The sequence below is a fragment of the Pseudorasbora parva genome, chromosome 9 (genome assembly GCF_024679245.1).
Source record: "Pseudorasbora parva isolate DD20220531a chromosome 9, ASM2467924v1, whole genome shotgun sequence".
NCBI classification, from domain to species: Eukaryota; Metazoa; Chordata; class Actinopteri; order Cypriniformes; family Gobionidae; genus Pseudorasbora; species Pseudorasbora parva.
In genome coordinates, this window is record NC_090180.1 from 28588263 (window position 1) to 28610913 (window position 22651).

Here is a 22651-nt window from a genome sequence, read left to right on the forward strand (position 1 = left end):
CTGGTTTTATTTATCAGCTGAGTACATGACATACAGAGATTAGTTACACAGTTAAATGTATTATCAAAAGTTTCATTTTGGTTTTGTTAAAATTATAATTTCCTTACATTACTATTTAAAATATTATATTCTTGGCATTCTACTTTGTGTAGTATTTGTTGTTTTGGTTCTTAAGAGAAGAAAAACAAAAGACAATTTAATTATTAAATGCAACTCTTTTTACAACAAAACAATCACAAACCAAAATATCCTCATGTGAAATAAATGAATGTTTTAACCTTGTCACAATTAACATGGTCATGACTTTTCCCCACTCACATGTCCTTTGTCATCTTCCCTCGATGTGTGTTTCTGATAGTCCAAACCCCTCGGAGCTGAATATGCCAGACGCTGAGATTCACAGATTGCTGGAGAATAAGGGTGGGCTTCAGGTCAGCCAGGAAACGCATTTTGGGTCTCTCCTACTAGGAGACTGCAAGCAGTTGCTGATCTGGATCCAGTAAGTTCACATATTCACACCGTAAATATAATTGACTTGGGCTTTTGGTCTCACTTTTGATGGTTTGTGCGTATAATACCCCAGAAAGTGCATATCATATGCACGCGAAAAACCGTGCATAAAACTCATTTTGGCGTATACATTCCGGGGCGGGATTTTTGTTGGGAAAGTCGGGAGAGGGACGAACAGTTCAATTATACTGGATACACACATGCATTTTAATTGTTAAGAAAACAAAACAAACTAAATGAACAAATCAAGCCTTTATTAAACAACACTAGGCTATATCATACAGCATTCAGAAAAAGAACAGTTTGCGACTTTGCGTTCCTAAGGATTTTCACACTTTTCCAAAAGTGAGCTTTCTCTCAGTTGATAAAAATGTGTTTCACTCACTTTCCTGATGAGCGTGACTGGTGTACTGCAAGCAGAGAGCTGTAAATCTAATTTCTGCCTGCCTTTAAGCATTCTTTAGAGCATTTGCAATACATTCGTGGTAGATAGATTAAAGTGCCATTTATGTACTGAAGCTTTGGAAACCATACCAAATGGTTCGAAAACAAAAATATAAAAGTGGGGTAGCAACATTAAGGGAGGGGGAGCAATCAATCTCAGTTTTAGACTTAGAGTTAGGTTGGTTAGTTTTAGTTAGAATGAAAATCCTGTCATTTATTCACCCTCATGTCGTTCCAAATAGGGGTGTGCGACATGGACTAAAATTATATAGATATTTTCTTGGGTTTTGTCAATCCAGGTTTTTGTCAAAAGCAATAATTAGACAATGTTTGTTGCTGAAGATTTTCATATTCTGTGCAGCGGTCAATTCACAGCAGTAACAGAAAATTAACTTTTCCATTAAAGGGATAGTTTAAAAATGAAAATTCTGTCATTAATTACTTGCCCTCATGTAGTTATGAACCTGTAAGACTTTCGTTCATCTTTGGAACACAAATTAAGATTAAGATTTTGATGAACTCTGAGAGCTTCATAAAATTGAATGTCGTTAAAAATCATTAAACCACTGGAGCTTTTCTGTGGCTTTAAAGTGGTAGAAGATGCATATCGAACACCTCTAGTTCCATACCTGCATGACTTCTGATGTGGAACACAAAAGTGTGAGTGTCTGAGCTGTTTTTATGCATATAATAACAAGAAATCCCATAAAAGTAGCCTGTGTGACTTCTATTGTTTTCAATAAAAGAAAGACATGCAGGTGGGTGAGTGACTTTTTTTCAATCAATCAATCAATCAATCAACTTTATTTATATAGCGCTTTTACAATCACGATTGTGTCAGCAGCTTCACAGTGTCAAACAGGATAATATTGCGACAAAATTAGATTTGGCTGTACAGTCGTACTGGAGAAAACAGTGATGTTATCAGCTTATTTTAATTTATCATATAGCGACAATGTTGGCAGATCAGTATTATAGTTTATAGAATTAAATAAGACCTAATTCATATATTTTATTTGTATAATAAGTTGAATAACTTTAATCATATTTTTAGTGTCCCCAACTGAGCAAGCCAAGCCAAAGGCGACAGTGGCAAGGAACCAAAACTCCATCGGGGCATGATGGAGAAAAATAAACCTTGGGAGAAACCAGACTCAGTCGGGGTGCCAGTTCTCCTCTGGCCTATTAACACACCGTGTAAGATTATTATTCTGGCAACCTTACAGGTCGGAAATCATATTAGATCGGATTATTCAAAATTTTCAGGGTATCACGGAAGAGACAGATTTATTTAGGATGGGGCGTCAATTACACAAGAGTATGAATACATGAAAGATCGGAATTATTGCGCCGAAGACGGTTTTTGAGCATGTCGTGCCAGTGAGGCAAATTCGGAGGAGACACCATTTGACACGGCTCAGCAGACACTCCAGGATGAGCTGGTCATGTCCAGGCAGGTCCACCATCCGATCCGGACAGGGCCCAGATCCGGGATAAACCTCGGGATAAACAGAGAGACTAACATTAGCGTAGATGCCACTCTTTTTATGATGTAACGAGTACATCAGGTGTTATGGGAAGTGTTCCCGGTTCCGGCTGACCTAGTTAATGCAGCCTAACAATCAGTCAATTGAATTGAATAATAAAAAGTTAAAAATGTTCTATGTGTATGCCATAGTAAAGAGATGTGTTTTTAGTCTAGATTTAAACTGACAGAGTGTGTCTGCTTCCCGAACAATGCTAGGAAGACTATTCCACAATTTAGGAGCTAAATAGGAAAATGATCGACCGCCTGCAGTTGATTTAGATATTCTAGGTATTATCAACTGGCCAGAGTTTTGAGACCGCAATCGACGTGATGGGGTATAATGCGTTAAGAGCTCGCTTAAGTACCGGGGAGCTAAACTATTTAGTGCTTTGTAAGTAATAAGCAAGATTTTAAAGTGTATGCGATGTTTAATAGGGAGCCAGTGCAGTGTTGACAGAACTGGACTAATATGATCATACTTCCTGGTTCTAGTAAGAACTCTAGCTGCTGCATTTTGGACTAGCTGGAGTTTGTTTATTAAGCGAGCAGGGCAACCACCCAGTAGAGCGTTACAATAATCTAGCCTTGAGCTCATGAACGCATGTACTAACTGTTCAGCATTTTGCATTGAAAGCATGTGCCGTAATTTAGATATATTTTTAAGATGATAGAATGCGGTTTTACAGATGCTAGAAACGTGGCTTTCAAATGAAAGATTAGTATCAAAGAGCACACCCAGGTTCCTCACTGACGACGAGGGCTTGACTGAGCAGTCATCAAGTGTTAGACATTATTCTCGGTTACTACTTGTGGAGCTTTTCTGTCCAATAATTAAAAATTCAGTTTTATCTGAATTAAGTTGCAGAAAATTACTATTCATCCAATTTTTTATATCAGCTATGCATTCTGTTAATCTTGTGAATTGGTAGGTTTCATCAGGGCGTGAGGAAATATAGAGCTGAGTATCGTCAGCATAACAATGAAAACTAACGCCATGCTTCTTAATGATATCTCCCAGTGGTAGCATATACAGGGTGAAAAGCAACGGTCCTAACACTGAGCCTTGCGGTACCCCATACTGAACTTGTGATCGGTGTGACATCTCTTCATTTACTGCTACAAACTGATAACGGTCAGATAAGTACGATTTAAACCATGCCAAAGCAGTTCCACTAACGCCAACATAATTTTGGATTCTATTCAGAAGAATATTTTGTATTACTAGGTGTGCCATTATTCCATTAATACTTGAATGTCTTAATATAGTAATGATGGAAATGACTAACTATAATGTGACGGAAATAAATAACTATAACTATGTCGCTACATTGTGACATTTCATGAGTTATTATTGAGGAATTATTGATTGCTCCTGATGCATCTGTTGCTTCTCTCTTTCTGTGCTGATTTAAAACAGAAACACAGGCTCAGAGAGTCACAGGCTGAAGTGCTGTGAGTTTGCAGGATGGGACTCGGGACAGCAGTTCTTTCTCAGTTCTGTGTCTCTCAACAATGGCAAAACGCAAGACAGCTTCCACCAATGTGCTGGAGAAAGCAGGATCAATGGGGAGGAAGAGGACGGTGAAGGTGGAGATTCTGTGGAGACTCAAGCTGTGCAGATGCTGGAGATTGAGCCTGGAGAGAAAGTGTCACTGACTGTCAGCTGTCAGTCCAAGTGAGGGGTTTTCAAATGCATTTATACACTCACAGTTACTACACGATATATTGTAATAAAATTTAATCATTTAAATATACTCCAGGGTTTCTACTGATACAAAGCCATATGCTAATCGGTGAAGTAACCCTTTAAGGGTGTCATGAGCTACGTTGTTTTATTGTTTTATGATGTTTCCTGGGGTGCACTTATAATATAAGAATGCTTTTTACATAAAACATTTTCATAATTTAGAAATAAGAAATTTTTCCTACCCTGGTTTTAACCCTCTGCTCTGAACGCTCGGTTTTAATGGCCGTGTCTGCTGTGAGACTTCAGTCTAAACGCCCTCTGCTGTAATTTTGCAAAAGATGTATGAAGTACTAGAGACCCAGACTTGAGTAAAAGTACAAGTGCTCTTGTACAAGTACACTTAAGTAGAAGTATAAAAGTATTCAACATTTTTTGTACTTATGTTATGTAGTTAGTTATCAAAGAAAGTAGTCAAAAGTTTGAACATCAAAAGTTTTGAACATCCAGTCTAATTCTCTACCATATACAATTAAATAAAATGAACAGCTACCTAACAGCAACTTGTTGTGCACTTTTTTTCTTTCTGTTTTCACCTCACTCCAGTCTAAACTAGGCTAAATTATTTTTTAGGTAATTTTTCTATACATTGTCATATAAATAACCTGAAAATACTGTAGTTCATTAGGATTAAATCTTACTAACCACTCTTACTAAAATCAAATGGGGTAAGCACACTTATATTCTTATTTCAAGAGGTGTTCTGAGTAAATGATTTGTTTGTAACAGTTTACAATATGATTTGTATTGTTGATTTGTTAACATTACATTAGATAATGTATTAGACTTATAACTAACATGAACTAACCATGATCAATACATTTGTTACTATATTTATTAATCTCTTTGATAATCTTAGTTATTAAAAATACAGCTGATCATTGCTTGTATGTTACTTCACAGTGCACATTAACTATGTAAACAAATAGCATTTTTATAATTGTAACGAGTAAGTATGCAGCACATCAAAAAAAATATCGGAGTAAAGTAATAAAATCATCGAAAATATGTACTGAAGTAGGAGAAAAAAAATAATACTCTTCGATACTATACATCTCTGGATTTGGCTTGCGTCTTTTCATTTGAAATAGTATTATTCTCTCTTTTAGCACGTTTTTACTATTACAGTTTTCATGGTTAACTAATTGGGAAAAGTGTTGCATTATATTTAGATTTATGCCATTATATTGAGAATAAAACGTGAGTCGCTGATAAAGGCGTCACTGATAAACACTGTTTGATTGACAGCTCCAGTGCACACTGCTGTAATTATTGTAAAGGGAGCATTCTCACTCGTTTGTTGGCCTGGCGTCAATAAAACCTTTTCTTTGACTAACAACGATTTCAGCTCTGAAAGTTACAGGATATTCTTATAACACATTTAACTTTTATATATCAAAGGCTGAATGAATGAAAAGTTAATTTGAGGCCGGCTCTAGACATTCCTACTTTCATTAGGTTGTACTATTATTTAACAACATACATTATTTCAGCTGAATCCAAAAGCTCTGACCACTCCATAGACCGCAATTTAATGAACACTTTCAAGGCCCAGAAAGGTAGTACAAACATTTGTTAAAATAGTCCATTTGACTCCTGTGGTTCAGTTTAGCATTTTATTTTATGAAGTGACAAGAATACTTTTTGTGCACAACAAAACCCCCCAAAAAAACTATTGTTGATGCAGTGTAAGCAGTGAGCAGCACTTTCAGAACACCAGCTTACATTGTCCGATGTTGTTCGTGAGCACCACGACACATGTGTACGAGTCATTCTGCCGTAGAACTAGATAACACTGCACTGTTTACGTAACGTCAAATGCGTAAGAGACTGACACAGGGTAGAAGAAATTGTTGAATAAAGTTTTTTTTTGTTTTTTTTTGTGCACAAAAAGAATTCTCTTCGCTTCATACAATTAAGATTGAACCACTGGAGTTACATCGACTTTAAAAACAAAGTCTTTTCTACCTGACTTGGCTTTGAAAGTGTTAATTAAATTGCTACCTATGGAGGGGTCAGAAAGAGCTCAGATTTCATCCCAAAAAAAGTATGTACTCTTTTTGTGAAGAAAAAGTATATACTTTTGAGTGTGTAGCAAAAAAGTATGCAAGCTTCGGGACATACTACTACGCCATCTTTAACGGACTCTGGCGTTTAGTTACGTGCATCCTGTCACCTTTTTTCTGCCCTGTCAATCATCGTCAGATTCGTCACAGTTCAAATCCTCCACATTCAGTTTAATCTCCTACCGTATGGGAGAGAAATGTAGCCGCACATTGATCTGCCATGTGTGGGTCTTTAATGCAGACTCTCCTCATGTGTTTGCAGTTTAAATATAATGCATTTAAAAGTTAATGGACAAACGTGTCATTACAAAAGTTCACAATGCTGCTGCAGGTGAAATGTGGACAACGTGGACAACACTGAATAAATATACTTTCGTCAGGTTAGATATTGATAGTTGGTCACTCAAACCCCTTTATCTAAACTTCTCTACTTAACCGTCGGACTCGCTCATCCCTCATGTTTGTAGTTTTTTAATGCTTTTTATCCGCTTTTGTAGTTCTAATTGAATCCTCATCCAACTCGCAATGGGTTTTGGGCAATGTCAGCCGTTAGAGTGTACATAGATCCGTACTTCGATTGTTTCAAAGCAGCTTCACAGTGTTAAACAGGACAATATTGAAAACTAGAGAAAACAGTGATGTTATCAGCTTATTTTAATTTATCATATAGTGACAAATTTGGCAGATCAATATTATAGTTTATAGAATTAAATAAGACCTAATTATTTTATTTTATTTGTATATTTAGTTGAATAACTCCCCAACTGAGTAAGCCAAGCAAGCCAAAGGCGACAGTGGCAAGGAACCAAAACTCAGGGCATGGTGCAGAAAAATAAACCTTGGGAGAAACCAGACTCAGTCAGGGTGCCAGTTCTCCTCTGGCCTATTAACAAACAATGTATGATTATTATTCTGGCAACCTTACAGGTCAGACATATTAGATCGCAATATTCAACATTTCTGGGTATCACCCAAAAGAGGGGTTTATTTAGGATGGCGTGTCGATTACACGAGTATGAATATTTGAAAGATCGGAGTCGTCCGGCTGGAGACTATGTCTATAGTTGTGTCAATAGTTTTTATTTTTATTTCAGTTTTGCTTATTTTAGTGTATAAATTTAAACTAGAAATTAAAATTGAGAAATGAAAACAATTAATATTGTTTATTCTTCAAGTAACAATGTCTTTTTTATGGTTTAAGTTATGCAGGCTGACGGCTGCTTCGCTCTATCAAATCTTTCTGGTTTGAACACATGGTAAGGTTTTTTAATGTGTTTGCTCTAGAACTCTGGGTCGTTCTGCTGAGCTGCTGCTCCTGCACTTCTCCTCTTTCACCATTGCGAGGCGTCTAGAGGTGTCGGTGAGCTGTATGGAGGAGAGTCTGCTTAAACCCAGCGTCCCTTACATGGCTTTAACAGCACAGCCACTGCCGCAGCAGCCCATCCAGGTGCTCACGGTTACGGCCCCTCCGGCTCCCATCAGGTGATCCCTCAAATGCATTTGCTTTCCTGCTTTACTTAACTCTGCAAGGTTCTCTTGCTAGAAGCTGGACGCTTGTAGTTACTTTTATTTTATAGCAGTTTAATTACTATATAACTTAGACGTGCCTAACCAAGTTATGTTCAAAATTTACATTTTGTCTCTTTCGTCAGACTCACAAGGCGGCATCTTCCAAACTTCTTGGGACAGTACGGCGTGCCACAGGCTCTCCGAGATTGTGTTGAAGCCCAGAAAGACGTGTTGGTTGTCCAGCCTGCTCTGGCAGAGGTAGTTAACTTCAGAGCTGTGTCTCCCACATGATCATTTATCCCAGTTATTGCTTGTATGGTCCCATGAAATTCCCAAATTCTGTTTTCCATTATATATTTTTTCTAGATTCTAGAAAATTGTTTAAATTCTAGATTCTAGTTTAAATTGTTTAAATTACATCATTGTGTAACAATTACATTGAGGGCTCTATGCAATCCTTTATTTTTTCCTAAATTGTGGTGTAAGACTGAAAAAACTAGTAGATGCCGAAATGTCTGAATGAAGAACAAGGACTCTCTAAGAAAATAAAGGAAATTAACATCTGAACTGTCCCTCACATACCACTGGAGACGCAAGTCTCACCTCACTATCAGCTAATCTAATCCCTCTTGCATGCTGAGATCACTGAAAACACACACAGAATCTCTATATTACAATGTCAATCCACACGTTACAGTATTATATGTGTTTGGTATCTTTTGAAATGTCTCAGTGCGACTGGTACAAAGATCTCATCCTCACAGAAGTTAACCAAAAGATAATCAATGTTTTAAGAGTTTAAAGATATCTTGTCTTAGTTTGGTGGGTGTGGCTTTCAGCCATTTGGCCTTTGCATCAATACAAGTCTTGATCAATGCAAATTCCCATTGTGAACTCATTTTTACACTTGAAAGAGTTTGTGCATTTGTTTCTGGGTATTTAAGGAAATGTTGCAAAGAGCTCAGGGCTTGACACTTTAAACCGGTCAGCCCGTAATGTTGGATGTCTCAAGATAGCCAGCATTATGTAGTTTTCAGAAGTCAGGTATACATTTCATTCTTTACTTCAGAGTATTTGATGTTATATATGGATTACCTTTGAATTGACTATGTAATTGGCTTTATACATTTACCTGACTGTTAATTAAATTGTTACACTTTGATTGATTCTGACTTGCTCTGGAATTATTCAGGTTGGGTATAATTTCAACAAAGGGTTAAATGGAATAATTAAATGTGTAGTTAAACTATTAAAGAATGACCAAATAACCAATTGGCATTCAAACATAAATTCTAAATTGTGATTAAATGGAGTCAGATTAATGAGAAATTAGAATAAATCCCCTTTTTCCCGCTGAAAAGACCGAACGCGCAGCGACCTTCACCCGCCGATCGTTAGCCTCCATTGGGACGATTTGGGCGGCCTTACAGTGGTTTCTGTATTTAATTTGAATGATTTAATAACATTTTCAAAATTCTTACATTCTGCTGTTCAAAAGTAATATATTAGCCATATTTTCAAGTTAAAACGTACTTTTATTTTGCCAGGTTGTAGTGAAGAGCTTTAAGTTTCTGTGTATATGAAATGGTGAAATACAGGTGAAGTGACTCTCAAAGCTAGCCTGGATGCCAGCCAAACTTAGCCCCGCCCACAACATTTTTAGGTCGGGCAGTTCGGTCTGGCATTGCTCCATAGAGGAGTAATTATCTCCGAACAGAAACTGTTCGGACCAATGAAATCATCAGGGCGGGCTTTAGACGATGATGGACAGATGATCAACAATAACGTAATCATGCACGTCATCAAAGGAGCTTGGATTATATTTACTCAAATCCTAAACGGAGAGCTTGTTTGTATATGCATTCACCTTCATAATTTCTCTCAAAGATGATGATCATGTTGGGTAAGTACTCTGTGTATCAATAAAATCTTTTATTTTTTTACAACACCGGCAAAGATTGTTTATTCCAGCGCGTGTGCAGACAGGGTTGCCAAGTTTTTACTACAAAATCCGCCAACTACTTGCTCTAAACAATAGCTTCTCGGGGGGTTCTCCGGGGAAAAAATGGTGTTTGGGGGGTAAAATGTGTTATTTTGGCAAGGTTGACTGCTAAAATTCGCACTCATGGGTCTATATATCACATAATAGTCGCTTCAACCCTTGGACATTGAAAATAACCACGGAAATAAACGCGGACTTGGCAACACAGTGCAGTTGAGCTCTGTCTGTTGACATTTGATAAATGCGTCGCTTCGTTGCTCTGATTGGTTTGCTCCATTGGGCTGCGATTATGAGACGTGTTTCAACCGAACCAGGAAAGACATCAATTGGATAGACCTATAACTAGACCTACCTAGACTGACTAGAATTGAGTATGACCACGTCAGGCTGTCTCAAAGCAGCTCTGGAGGTGAAATTCATGTGTTCATGTAGCAAGACTGCAGATGTGCATCTCGTGAGTTTGTTTAATAGTGTAATATGTAATAATTCATCACAATCCTGATACTGAGATTTCTACTGCTGGGTACACTCTACAAGATAATCGAGGCGATCAGAGCTCCGGCAACAAGGACTGAGCCCAGGATCATCCCCAAGCCCGATGTAACATCTGACCAGGTGTGTGAGCTGGCAACATTGCTAGTTCCTGTGGAGTTTGAGGGGATGACATGGAGCCCGACCCCCTCGATATGGGCTGAGAAAAAAGCATTGATCTGGGAGAGCGAGTGCATCCAGCCTGTTCTATTTTCATTCACAGAACCTGCCACTTCTTCCACCACCGAATTGTCTTGGGTTGGAGTTCCCGACTTGCCTCCTGCTCCCACCTCTTCTGCCTGTTTTGTCTGAACCTAGTGAGTTCCCTGCCTGTTCCTTGTTGACCAAGAGGGCATTCATGGATTTTAAGTCTGTCTGTTCACCCCTGCCTGCACTGCCTCTCCTCAGCCCTTCATCTCCTGCTCCGATTATCACTAATTAGCCTTGGTCTGAGTTTTCGCTAGTCCAGCCCTGAAGTGTCTAGCTACTAGCTCCAACTAGGACCTCCGTGGCGGTCACTCCTCCTAGACGAATGAATGAATGAGGCATTTATATAGCGCTTTCAAATGTACTACTGTACACCCAAAGCGCTTCACACTTATGTCAGGGGTCTTTCCTCAACCACCACCAGTGTGCAGCATCCACTTGGATGATGCGACGGCAGCCACAGTACAACGGCGTCAGTGCGCTCACCACACACCAGCGATAGGTGGAGAGGAGAGAGGGTGATAGAGCCAATTCAGTGGATGAGGATTATTAGGAGGCCATGATTGGTAAGGGCCAATCGAGGGAATTTGGCCAGGACACCGGGGTTACACCCCTACTCTTTTACGAGAAGTGCCATGGGATTTTTAATGACCACAGAGAGTCAGGACCTCGGTTTAACGTCTCATCCGAAGGACGGTGCTCTTTGTCAGTATAGTGTCCCCATCACTACACTGGGGTGTTAGGACCCACACAGACCACAGGGTGAGCGCCCCCTGCTGGCCTCACTAACACCTCTACCAGCAGCAACCTGGTTTTCCCATTTGGTCTCCCATCCAGGTACTGACCAGGCTCAGACCTGCTTAGCTTCAGTGGGAAACCAGTCTTGGGCCACAGGGTGATATGGCTGCTGGCGACCAGACCTGTCGACCAGTGAGTTCTACCGTGGCTCCTGGCTCCCCCGGCTCCACAGGGTTTCCTCTTCTCTCCAGCATCACCTTAGTCAGTCATCACTCTGCCTGCACCTTGGACTTCCATGACTTCCAGTAGCTCTTCTTCCCTCCACCCCTTTGGCTCCGTTGGGCTCCTACTTTCCTTCACCTCCACCATGGTCCTCTGGCGTTCTGCTTCAGTTCTCTTGTACCCTGGCTCCACCTCAGCCACTCATTGCACCCTGTCCCTGCCAGGACCTTTGTCGTCGCTTGGTCTTTATGGTCCTGCAGCTCCACCTGGGTCTATAGTGCCAGCTCTCTCGTTCAGTCGTCTCCCTGGGTCCTACTGCCAAGCCGCCCCCATGGCTCCTCCCTCCCTTGTCTCAGTTGTAGGCCTGCATCCTGGTTATCCTGCTGGGGTTCCTGCCTGGCTGCCCCTGCCTGTCCTGTATTCTTGCTTTGTGCCCCACCCAAGCCCCATCCTATCTTCCTCTGTTAAACTCTCATTTTCTTTTGGTATTATTAACAGCATGGCCTCGCCCCCTTATTTTGATGAGGGAAAATGTCACTGTTTTTTGTGTTGGGGTGAGTTTTGTATTGTTTCAGTTCTGTGTCCTAGTTTTCAGTAATTTCTGTGTTTAGTAGTTTGTTGCCTAGGTTAGCAATTGTTTGAATATGTTGTCACAACTGGGTTTTTATGATTAGTTTGAAACATATAAAAAACAAAACATGGCTTTAAGTTTTCAGGTAGGTTAATAATAGTATTCAGGTAAGAAATACTACAGAAATTGAATGAAGTAATCAAATGAAAAATAACATTGGACAACCTTAATTGTAAAGATTAATCTGTATTTAATGTTAACAATGAGGACTTAGAAAGTTATTCAGTCAAGAGCAGTGTGATTATTTTTTAATTTTTTATTATTATTATTTTTTTGTTGTTGTTTGATTTAACAGCAGCAGGTTTGTTGGGTAACATTCATATACCTTAATTACAAATTATTTGATTTACAAAACAGCACGCTAAATCTCAGCATTTGTTAAAAGTATTTTTAAATGCTTTTTTGTAACACCTGTCACCTTTTTAATTGTTATTAAAAGCTTGTTATTATAGCGCCTCTCCTCTTCTGTTTTCGCAGCCCTTGAGTTTGTCGTCTATGTTGCGGCGTTTCTCTGCTCTTTTGTGGTTGGAGGAGCTGGAGGCTGAGAGGGAGCTAAGAGAGTTCAGCCTCACCGGCGCCATCCTCAGGAAGGGAGCGGTTTACTTACACCTGGAAGTGCCAGGACTCACTGAGGGCCGGCCAAACCTCTTCATTGGTAATGATATTCTTTTAATCTGTACCTTTTAATCATTAATATGTATATGTGTAGGGGAAAAAAACCGATACAGTCAAAAATGAATTGAAAGCTTAAGAAAAGTGCCTCAAGTAGCCCTATAAATCAAGCTCTACATCCCAAGTCTCCTGAGGCAAGGGGGAACAGGAGAAATACTGAATCCAAAATATTATAATCACTGAAATGCAAGGGTGAGTATTTGAGTAAATGCTAAAATAAAGTTTCATTAAAAAAAACTTGGTGAAAAGAGCTAATTCTGCATTAATTATATATATTACTTTGAGAGAATCATTTAATGTACATAATACTAAAATTGTTTAACCCTCCTATAGGTGATAAAGTGGTTCTGAAGAAACCCTGTAGTGGAGGAATTGTTCTTGAGTATATGTCTTACATCACAGAGGTATCTTGAAATTTTCTGTTCTTAATGTTTAGTTTATTCTTGGCCAATATTAAAGGATTTAAACTGCTGTAAAGTAACAAAATCAGGCTGCTAGGTACCAACCTCTGCAGGTATTTGTTGTACATAAGTCGATTGTCTATGTTATTTATTTTAAGTGTTCTATAAAACCATATGATTGCTTGATTTAAAATGCCTTATTTGAACTAAATATTATCACTTCATTGTTATTTATGTATTAAGTAATTTTAAATTATATTGTTTACATAGCTCTAACTTATTTCTCTATTAACAAAATAATCGTTAGTGACAACCAGGGATGGAAATTACATTTTTTTGTCCACCGGCCACTGTGGCTGGTGGATTTCAAAATCTACCAGCCACTCAATCTTTACCAGTCACTTTCTTGTTTTTAACCGACAATGTGTAATTGCATGTGAAAATTAATACTACAAGCTCTAAAATACAGCAGTTTATTTAATCTCAACTCTCAATGAAATACTGACATTTTCTCTTTCTCTCTTATATACACACAAACCATGAACTGATATACATTTCATTAAATTAGTAGGGATCTGTGCTCTTTTTTTTTTTTTTTTTTTACCTGGATGTGGCATTTGGATGATTAGTGGTCTTTTATGGCTTCCAGTTTTAGGTTTTTAGTCCCAACAATGAAACTATTAGTTTTGGCATCTTCTGAAGCGTGTTGACGACATACCGAGCAGAACATTGTCAGTAGGGATGCACCGAAATCAAAATTCTTAGCCGAAACCAAAAAAGAGGAAACCAAGGCCAAAAACCGAAAGAATAGTTAAAATCAAAAGAAATTCTGCCATTAATTGGTACCATTGTATTTATGCCTATGACTTTGTAACTTTAATATTAATTTATGCAATTGCAATGCCTTAATTTTTATTAGTTTCAAATAATAAATCAATTATAAAATTATGCAACCATTTATTTAGCACATTACAACAATGCACAGTATACAATCAAATTCAAGCTAAAATGTTTAACTTAACCTCACTCGTGTACATTAAATAATAATGTACAGGCCTACTGGCCTGCAGAAAGGTACAGAAATTGAACAAATTAATCAAATGTAAACTAACTGCATATTTTAAATGTTTAAATTAAAGATTAATCCTTATCAAACTTACAAAAGCTCAAAATCAAGAGCAATGAGTGATGTCATTATCTTTTGTTTGACATTAAAAAGAGCAGCAAAGGCTACTGCCCCTTTAAGACCTAATGCAGGGATATGCGTTGCCTTTCTCGACTGTATAAAGTTCACTTAAGCCATATATAGACTATGTCTGCTAGGATACTCATCAAGATGGACATGTTGACGTGTGAGTTTGTCCATTTAAGCGCAAGACTTGAAAGAGAACTCAATTTGCGTGCTGTGAGACGTGTGCACGCTTTCAGGTGAGTGCACAGAGACCGATCTTCTCACAGCACGCAAGTTCTCATTCGCATCTTCTGGCACTTAGGCACTACATCTGGGTGATAATGGCGAAAACGTCTGGTCATATTCAGACATACGGCAGCACTTGCATGCATTGAACAAAGTGTACAAATAAGTGAAACAGTATGCTATTTTTATTTACCCGAGTTTACCTGCCACAACTCAAAATCACCTGCATTTGGCTGGTGGTGGGTGCTAATTTCCATCCCTGGTGACAGCCCTACATTTATGTATGCTTTGTATCAGTTCGTGAATTTCCTGGTAATCAAACCAATTTTTTTCAATAAACAAGCCAAGTTGTAACCAATGGGTGAATATTGCATGAATGCACAAATCCCCTCTTTTGAACATGGTAATGCAGTTTGTCTTGTAAATGTATGTGGGTTTAGAGGTCGACCGATAGTGGATTTTACAGATACCGATAGCTAGGTTGGGCCTCACTTGCCGATAACCGATTAATCGACCGATAGTTTTTAAAAAGATACTATATTAAAGTATAATAATAATACATAAAATAACAGGTAAAAAAGCAGTGCTGAACTTTATTACAAGAAATAAAAAAAAGTACTGAACCATGAAAATGTTTTAAATTTCATATGTAAATATGAAAATATTAAAATGAGAAGTTCTAACAGAAAAACAATTCTACAGAAAATAACTGAAACATTAAAATATTACAAATAAATGTTTTTTAAGCTATAACCTAGAAACATGTATGTAAATGTCCCATTTGTTAACAAGGATGTATTTATTTAGCTTACATGAACTAAATGCATTATGGTAATGTACATTTTACAGCATGTATTAATATTCGAGCAATACAATTCTACCTTAATCATTCATGTTAGTTCATAGTGCATAAAAAATGTTAACAGAAAACTAACAATGAATAATACTTCTACAGCATTTATTAACCTTACTTAATGTTACAAATTGAATATTATTGTATTATATTAAGTGTTATCATTTCATATAAATCCAAACAGTTAGCTTTTTTAGAACATGACTGTTTTCTTATTTATATTTCTTTTGGATGCATGATACAGTTTCTCACATCAAAAAAAGTTTCTCAGTTACATCGTTTTAAATGCTTGAGGTAACCGTTGCTGCTAATATTAGCTTCCTGTCAGCCTCGATGACAGTACATATACTGCTGTTCTTCCCCTGCTAAAGCATCTAGTCAACAAATCAATTACTTTATAATGATTTGGCAATGTACTGAAGTGTTCTGTATTCATATAGTTTCTCTGTTGGTGTTTTAAACGCGCATCAGATGTGTCAGCATGCGCTGTGCAGCGTGAGATGTGAAGCGCGGAGCCTCACGTGTTAATGTAAACAATCAGTGATAGTTTTTCATTTGGCCTCTAAAGACCGCTCTCGCGCTATATAATGCCAGCACACCATTCTCAGCCGCTCCCGCAACGGATGCAAACCGGAAAAACTATCGGTATTGATTTTTGCCGATAACAGATTGTTCCACCAATCAGCTATCAGTGCCAATTAATCAGCAAATCCGATGAATCGGTCAACCTCTATTTAACAGCATGTGTAATATGAAGTAAAATAAAAATAAAAACTGATAAAATGCTTTTATGCATAACTTTTAAACAACTTGTATTTCACAAACACTTGTTTTGTAATATAAAAATGTTGTCACATCCATGTATAAATGCTTTTATTATAGTGTTTATTAAAAGTTTTTTGCATTGATGCTCACAGATCACAGAAGATGACGTGAGTTTACGCGTGAATGCTGATTTCCAGCATAGCTACCTTGGAGAACCTCTGGACGTGGAGTTCTCCTTCAACAGGTGCTGCTGGCTCACTCCACTTTCACACTGCTTTAAGCATTTCATGTTTAAAAATTCTTAAAAACGAATATCCTGTTTTGTTCAGGGTGACCACGAGGAGGTGCCATTGCGCTTTGGAACAGATAAAACATTTTGGCGACAACAGTAAGAATCACATTGTGCTAATTATTGTATAATATATTTGCAATGCCATATTGCTTTGACAAATAGCTCTCCAAATGCTCACCATTGGGCAAATTATAAAACGCACTCAGACTTTTCTGTCCAGCTTTTAACAGCTAAAGTTCTGACACAAAGTCTAGAAAGTCATTTCTATAGAGAGATAAAAGCACCATTTTGGACTATTTAGTGTAACATGCTAAACAGCAGTCTTTGCATTGCATCGCAACATCTGACAGTATCAGAATTTTGGAGTCACAAAGTGATCTAATGAAGAATCAAATGGTTCAGTCGCTTGTGACTGTTAGAGCTGTCCTTGACTAAAGATTAAGACTAATTTAAGTGTGTTTATAGGATTTTATGACCATACTTCTAGAAGCGCATTTGTGAGGTCAGACACTGATTTTGGACGAGAAGGCCTAGCTCGCAGTCATTGCTCGAATTCATCCCAAAAGTGTTCTATCAGTTTGAGGTCAGGACTCTGAGATGGCCAATCAAGTTCCACCCCACCAAACTCGCTTAAACAATCTTTATGGACCTTGTTGAACAACCCCACTCCATAATCTTACTCCACCAAACTTTATACTTGGCACAATGCAGTCAGAAAAGTACCGTTCTCCTGGCAACCACCAAACCCAGACTCGTACATCGGATTGCCAGACAGAAGTGTGATTTGTCACTCCAGAGAACATGTCTCCACCTCCTGTGGCAGCGTGCTTTACACCACTACATCTGATGCTTTGCATTGCACTTGATGTAAGGCTTGGATGCAGCTGCTTAGCCATGGAAACCCATTCAATAAAGCTTCCTACACACTGTTGTTGAGCTAACTTGAAGGCCACATGAAGTTTGGAGGTCTGTAGCAATTGACTGCAGAAAGTCGGAGAAAGTTAATATAGTGTGAATATAGTGTGACTGTGCATTGGTTAAGTTTATGCATTTAAATGATGGTCAGCAGAGAAAGGGGTCACTGTGACCAACTGCATGTTAAAATATTTTAAAAATCATGCAGGGTCCCCGCGGAGTCTTAAAAAGTCTTAAAAAGTATTAAATTTCAGAATCAAAATATAAGGCCTTAAAAAGTCTTAAATTCGCGGAAGCATTGCGTTCTAGGTCTTAAATAGTCTTAATTTTCCTACGTCCATGTAACGCTACCTCATTGAAACGCTCTCGCCTCCCGCAGCACGCGAGCACGCGAGCACGTGTGTATGTGTGTGTGTGTTTGTTCCGTGGTGTTTGTAGTTCTTTCTTTGGCTAGACCAACTATTGTTCGCTCTATTACAACTACAAATTAGGCAAGCATGCCACTTATATTGCAGCCAATCAGCTTTCGTGTTATTGGCACGAGGCTCTTTCTGATCGTACCCCACAGAAGCATAAAACAGATTTTATTCTTCAGCTGAATCTGACGGTTCTTGCAGTTCCGCGATCATGAACGCGAAGGCGAATCTTTCTCACCATCTTGCATAATGACAACATAAAAGTATAATATACCCGATTGCTCTAAATAGAGTTAATAACAGTGATGTAAACGCCGAACTCCGATGTCAGACTGTAACGTTATGTGTTTGCTGCCTGTCAGCGCTCGCGCGAGTGTATTGAATGTGTTATTTTTAGGCTCATTAGCCTAACGTTACTCTTGAACTATCAAATATACACATTATGCATATGTCTATATCCTGATTTGAGTTAAAATGTTTGGGAACTGTCAGTAAGTACTGGATCTGGGCATTAAGCTCACAAAGTGAAAGCAAACTAATATAGCTTAACAACAACACAAACGGGGAAACAGCACTTACACTTAAAGGAACACTCAAACTTTTTTAGAAATCGGGCTTATTCTACTTTGCTACATTTAGATATGTGGGGAAATGCATTTTAAGCTAAGCTAGCGGCGACCCTGCCAAACTAAAACAATGCATGCACTGAGACAAATGCATTTGCCAAAATATCTAAATGGGGTTTATCCAAAAGAAGTTGAATAAGCCCTATTTCTAAAAACAATGGAGTGTTCCTCTTTGTATGCATCTTTATGTTGTATTTATTTTTCCTATTGTCATTTGTTTATAAGTATATATTTTATTACTGACCGATTACTTGATTACGTAATTACAACGTTTTACTTATATTAAGCAATTGCTTATTGCTGTGGTTTACTTTTAAGATGTTGGTCATATTTCCCACCCCAAGCGATCGTGTTATTAAAGATATACAGTGCACTACTGGAACAGCCTTTTTTGTTTTTGTAATATGCCTACCAAACAAGATTCATGCATTTTGTTAGTTTTATTGCCATGTGTGATCATTGTGCATCTAACATAATAATATGGTTAATGTTGCATCCTAATTATGAAAAAATAAAAATGTATGAAAGTGACCACCACAAAAAAATAATATATATATATATATATATTAGGGCTGGGTATCGATTCAGATGTTCAGATTCGATTCGATTTTGATTCACAAGTCCTCAAATCGATTCAATTTCAATTCTCAATTCGATTTTTGATTCAACTCAAATGAATATAGATTTAATAAATACTATAGGTATTTATAAAAAAGAACAGTGAACATAAATGTGTAATTAAAAAGAAATGAAGAGCCACAATCATATATGTTAAACTTTTTATTTTAGGTACACCTGAGTACATTAAAACAGAACACATCTCTATATTTCAAATCCATACAATTGTTAAATACAATTTTGATGCAACTTTATTTAAAAATTTTATCTGAGAAGTATTTTATGGATGTTTTGATATATTTATTCTAAAACATAAAAAGCTAGGATATTGGATGTTTTTTTATAGCAATTTTCAGTACACGACAAGCTTTTCTTGCAATTTTGCTGCTCATGTGTGCAAATTTACTTTTCATACATGAGAAATGCGTTCATTATTTTTTTAGTCTATGGGTGAGTAGTTGTCGTGGTAATGGACAACAATACCTTAACTGACTTAAGCTGACTGTGGACTAACTATTATTAGAGGAAATCTGTTTATAATATAAGCTAATAGGGTTTGAATTTTTGATCCTGCGCTGTATATGGACTATAATTTGAATATGTCTATAATGGCTAACGTACGTGCTTAAGTGACTGCTCAAGTTTGATCCTAATGCAAGGCAAGCATTCGCGTGTATGTAATTATTTTTAGCGGTTGTGTGATTGGCTGTGTGTGTGTGTGTGTGTGTGTGTGTGTGTGTGCTCGGCTGTGTGAGTGTTGTCACATAAAATGGTTCTGCAGATTTTTAGTATTACTACAGCATTTCACCTCAGCTTTATAAAAGGCGACAACGCACCGGATGCTGCCATTTAAACACTGAATGGATAAATGATGTGCGCCTCTTGCTCCTTTGTAAGATCACGCAAGGCAAATGGGTGACATCTAGTGGAGAAGACTAGTAATTAGATTTACGTTAAGCTTATGTTCAATGTTAGCGGAAATAAATATTTAAAAAAATCGATTCATGGCATTTGAGAATTGATTCTGAATCGACCAGATTTTAAAAACGATTAATCGAAAAATCGATTTTTTTTGCCCAGCCCTAATATATATATATATATATGCTAATCCTGGTGGGATTGAGCTATGAATAATAAGTTCACTAATACTTTGTTCAATTTAAAATAAATTAAATAATATAAGTTTAAGTAATTGAGTGATTCTGGATTTCTTATGCATGTTTTTTTTATTGCGCAATATAGGTCTTAAATTTTATTCATAATGGTCTTAAAAAGGTCTTAAAAAGTCTTAAATTTGACTTGGTAAAACCTGCAGATACCCTGTCATGGTGGTTTTGTTCTGAAGGAATGCGGGTCCTACTGTTAATGATTTTAACCATTTAGATATATAAAATGGAAGAGCATTTTAGTTGTTGTTTTTGATTGAGAAACAATAGTTTAGATTAAATGTTGTATTGTCTTGGTTGAGTTTTGTTTCCTAGCATGCTCACACTGCAGCCGTCCCAGTGGAATGGAGAGTGGGGTCCACAGGAAGAGGATGAACATCTCCCAGAGGTGAATGTGCGCATGTTCATTTATTCATCACAGCTATGATGAGATCTAAATGCACTTAGAGTCCGTAATATATGATCATGTGTTTGATAAGTCCATCTGTGTTCTGATTGTCATCAGGAAAATAGTGCGACCCAAACAACCAATGGCTCATCATCACTGACTGCAGAGATGGTGTCTGTTGCCACACAAACTAAAACGGGTAACTCCAAAAAAGAAAAAAAGTGAAATTAACTTTCATTTTTATCTCTTAATTGCAACTTTTTTAAAGGTGAAAAAGGTGCTTTAGCCACTATTATAATTGTTGGTCCTCTTTATTATTTTTCTTGGTTTTCTTTATTATATTTCAGCCCTAGGAACCAGATACTGATGAAATTTGACACCATGATTATGGTACTCCTGAAGTAATCTGACCAATTTTCATTTCTCTTGGACCAACTCTAGCAACACCAGCAGTTAAAAAATGTATTTTGGTAATACAATTCTTAGTTCACCCAATTACTCTTACTCTTCTCATGATGACCACAATCAGTCTCTTAACTGAAACTAACAAGTATAGCTTCCCCCATATTTATATCATGGTAAATGGAAACACATAATTAAACTGAAAGAAACGGGCTATTACTTAATTACTAGTATATGCATTGTAGCTTCAGAGCTTTTGTATGCACCAAGTTTCTGTATGAACTGAATGGATCAATCAATTTTGCATGAGTGATGCGTATATATCCTGTATATCAATGTTTGCGCTCCAAACATAGTACTAGATTTGCACAAGCCGCTCCCTATCACAAAGCTAATGATAAGATGTGTGACCGATTTAATTTATATTGAGAATTTAATCAACGTTACTATAATTTATCAAAATTAATTGTTTTTGTAGTAAATTTTGACTAACTACTAAAGAGTTAATAAATCATCTGTTAAGGGAATAGATTTTCCACTAAAGATTTATACAACATGACATGTTGTAGCTATAGTTTCTAGATATGTAGGCTGCTATTTTTCATTTCAAATGTTATAGATAAAAAAAGGAAAACCTGAACATTGGCCTAAGTCTCACCTGTAACATAGCCTTATTGTAACAAATGTGACCCATGCGGGAAAAATTAGTCGCAATAAGGTCAACCCTGCACAAATTAAAAATGAATAAATGAATGAAGGAATAAGTAAATAAAGGAATAAATAAATAAATATACACATATGTAAATTAATAAACACAAATAGATCAATAAATGTGATAATGGGAAAATAAATAACAGAATAAATTACTTGATGAAATAAATGATTAATTTTTAATCAAATTAAATGTTGTATTATCTTTCCCTTCATTTATTATTTTCTGCTTTTATAAAAATATATAATTTGAACTTTTATTTATTTGTTAATTCATTTTTACATTTATTTTTATTTTTACATTTATTTTGATATTTATGCGTTCATTTATTTTTTACATGTATTTTTCCCACATGTATTTATTTTTACATTTATTGTTCGATTGAGTCATTTCTTTCGTTCTTTTTTTTCATGTGCAACATGTAAATGAGGAGGGCGGTCCTTGTGTAGCTTCAGCGCATCATTGGTTGAGAGCTCACCACAGTCTATGAAGCTCACGCACGCAGAATCAGACCAGCTGAGAAGAGTTGTGAGTAAGTGACGGCTGCATAGTTGTTTCACAGACACTAAACAACGTATCGATGATTCCAGCAGTTTGACCCATTGAGAGATACGTTTCAATGGTACTTATCAGAAGAGAGTGCGATGGACTCGTCCCACCTTACTACCGTCTGACTCGCACGGGTTTTGAATGTGCTGGGACATAGTGTTTTGCAGCGTGTCTATTAATTATCGCGGCAACATTTCAGTCTCTAATTTTCAGTCTCACACATCTAATTTTAACAACAGTAATTTGATGCGTTGTTTTCTAACTCTCTAACTAACGTTAGCTGTTTGTGAAACGTCCGCATTAGTATACACATGCAAGAGCTGAACT

At 37.2% G+C, this 22651-nt stretch overlaps 1 protein-coding gene across 2 annotated transcripts in view; it reads left to right on the forward strand.

Annotated features, from left to right (window-relative positions):
• Positions 1 to 22651, forward strand: part of mov10l1 (Mov10 like RNA helicase 1) — a 96484-nt gene that overhangs the window by 31697 nt on the left and 42136 nt on the right. For both annotated transcript variants that reach the window (XM_067452172.1, XM_067452173.1), the window contains exons 7-16: positions 359 to 499; positions 3900 to 4157; positions 7577 to 7774; positions 7945 to 8059; positions 12610 to 12787; positions 13138 to 13208; positions 16393 to 16484; positions 16570 to 16628; positions 20576 to 20661; positions 20779 to 20860. In XM_067452172.1, coding sequence (XP_067308273.1) covers positions 359 to 499; positions 3900 to 4157; positions 7577 to 7774; positions 7945 to 8059; positions 12610 to 12787; positions 13138 to 13208; positions 16393 to 16484; positions 16570 to 16628; positions 20576 to 20661; positions 20779 to 20860 — 1280 coding nt within the window. The remainder of the gene's footprint in view (positions 1 to 358; positions 500 to 3899; positions 4158 to 7576; positions 7775 to 7944; positions 8060 to 12609; positions 12788 to 13137; positions 13209 to 16392; positions 16485 to 16569; positions 16629 to 20575; positions 20662 to 20778; positions 20861 to 22651) is intronic.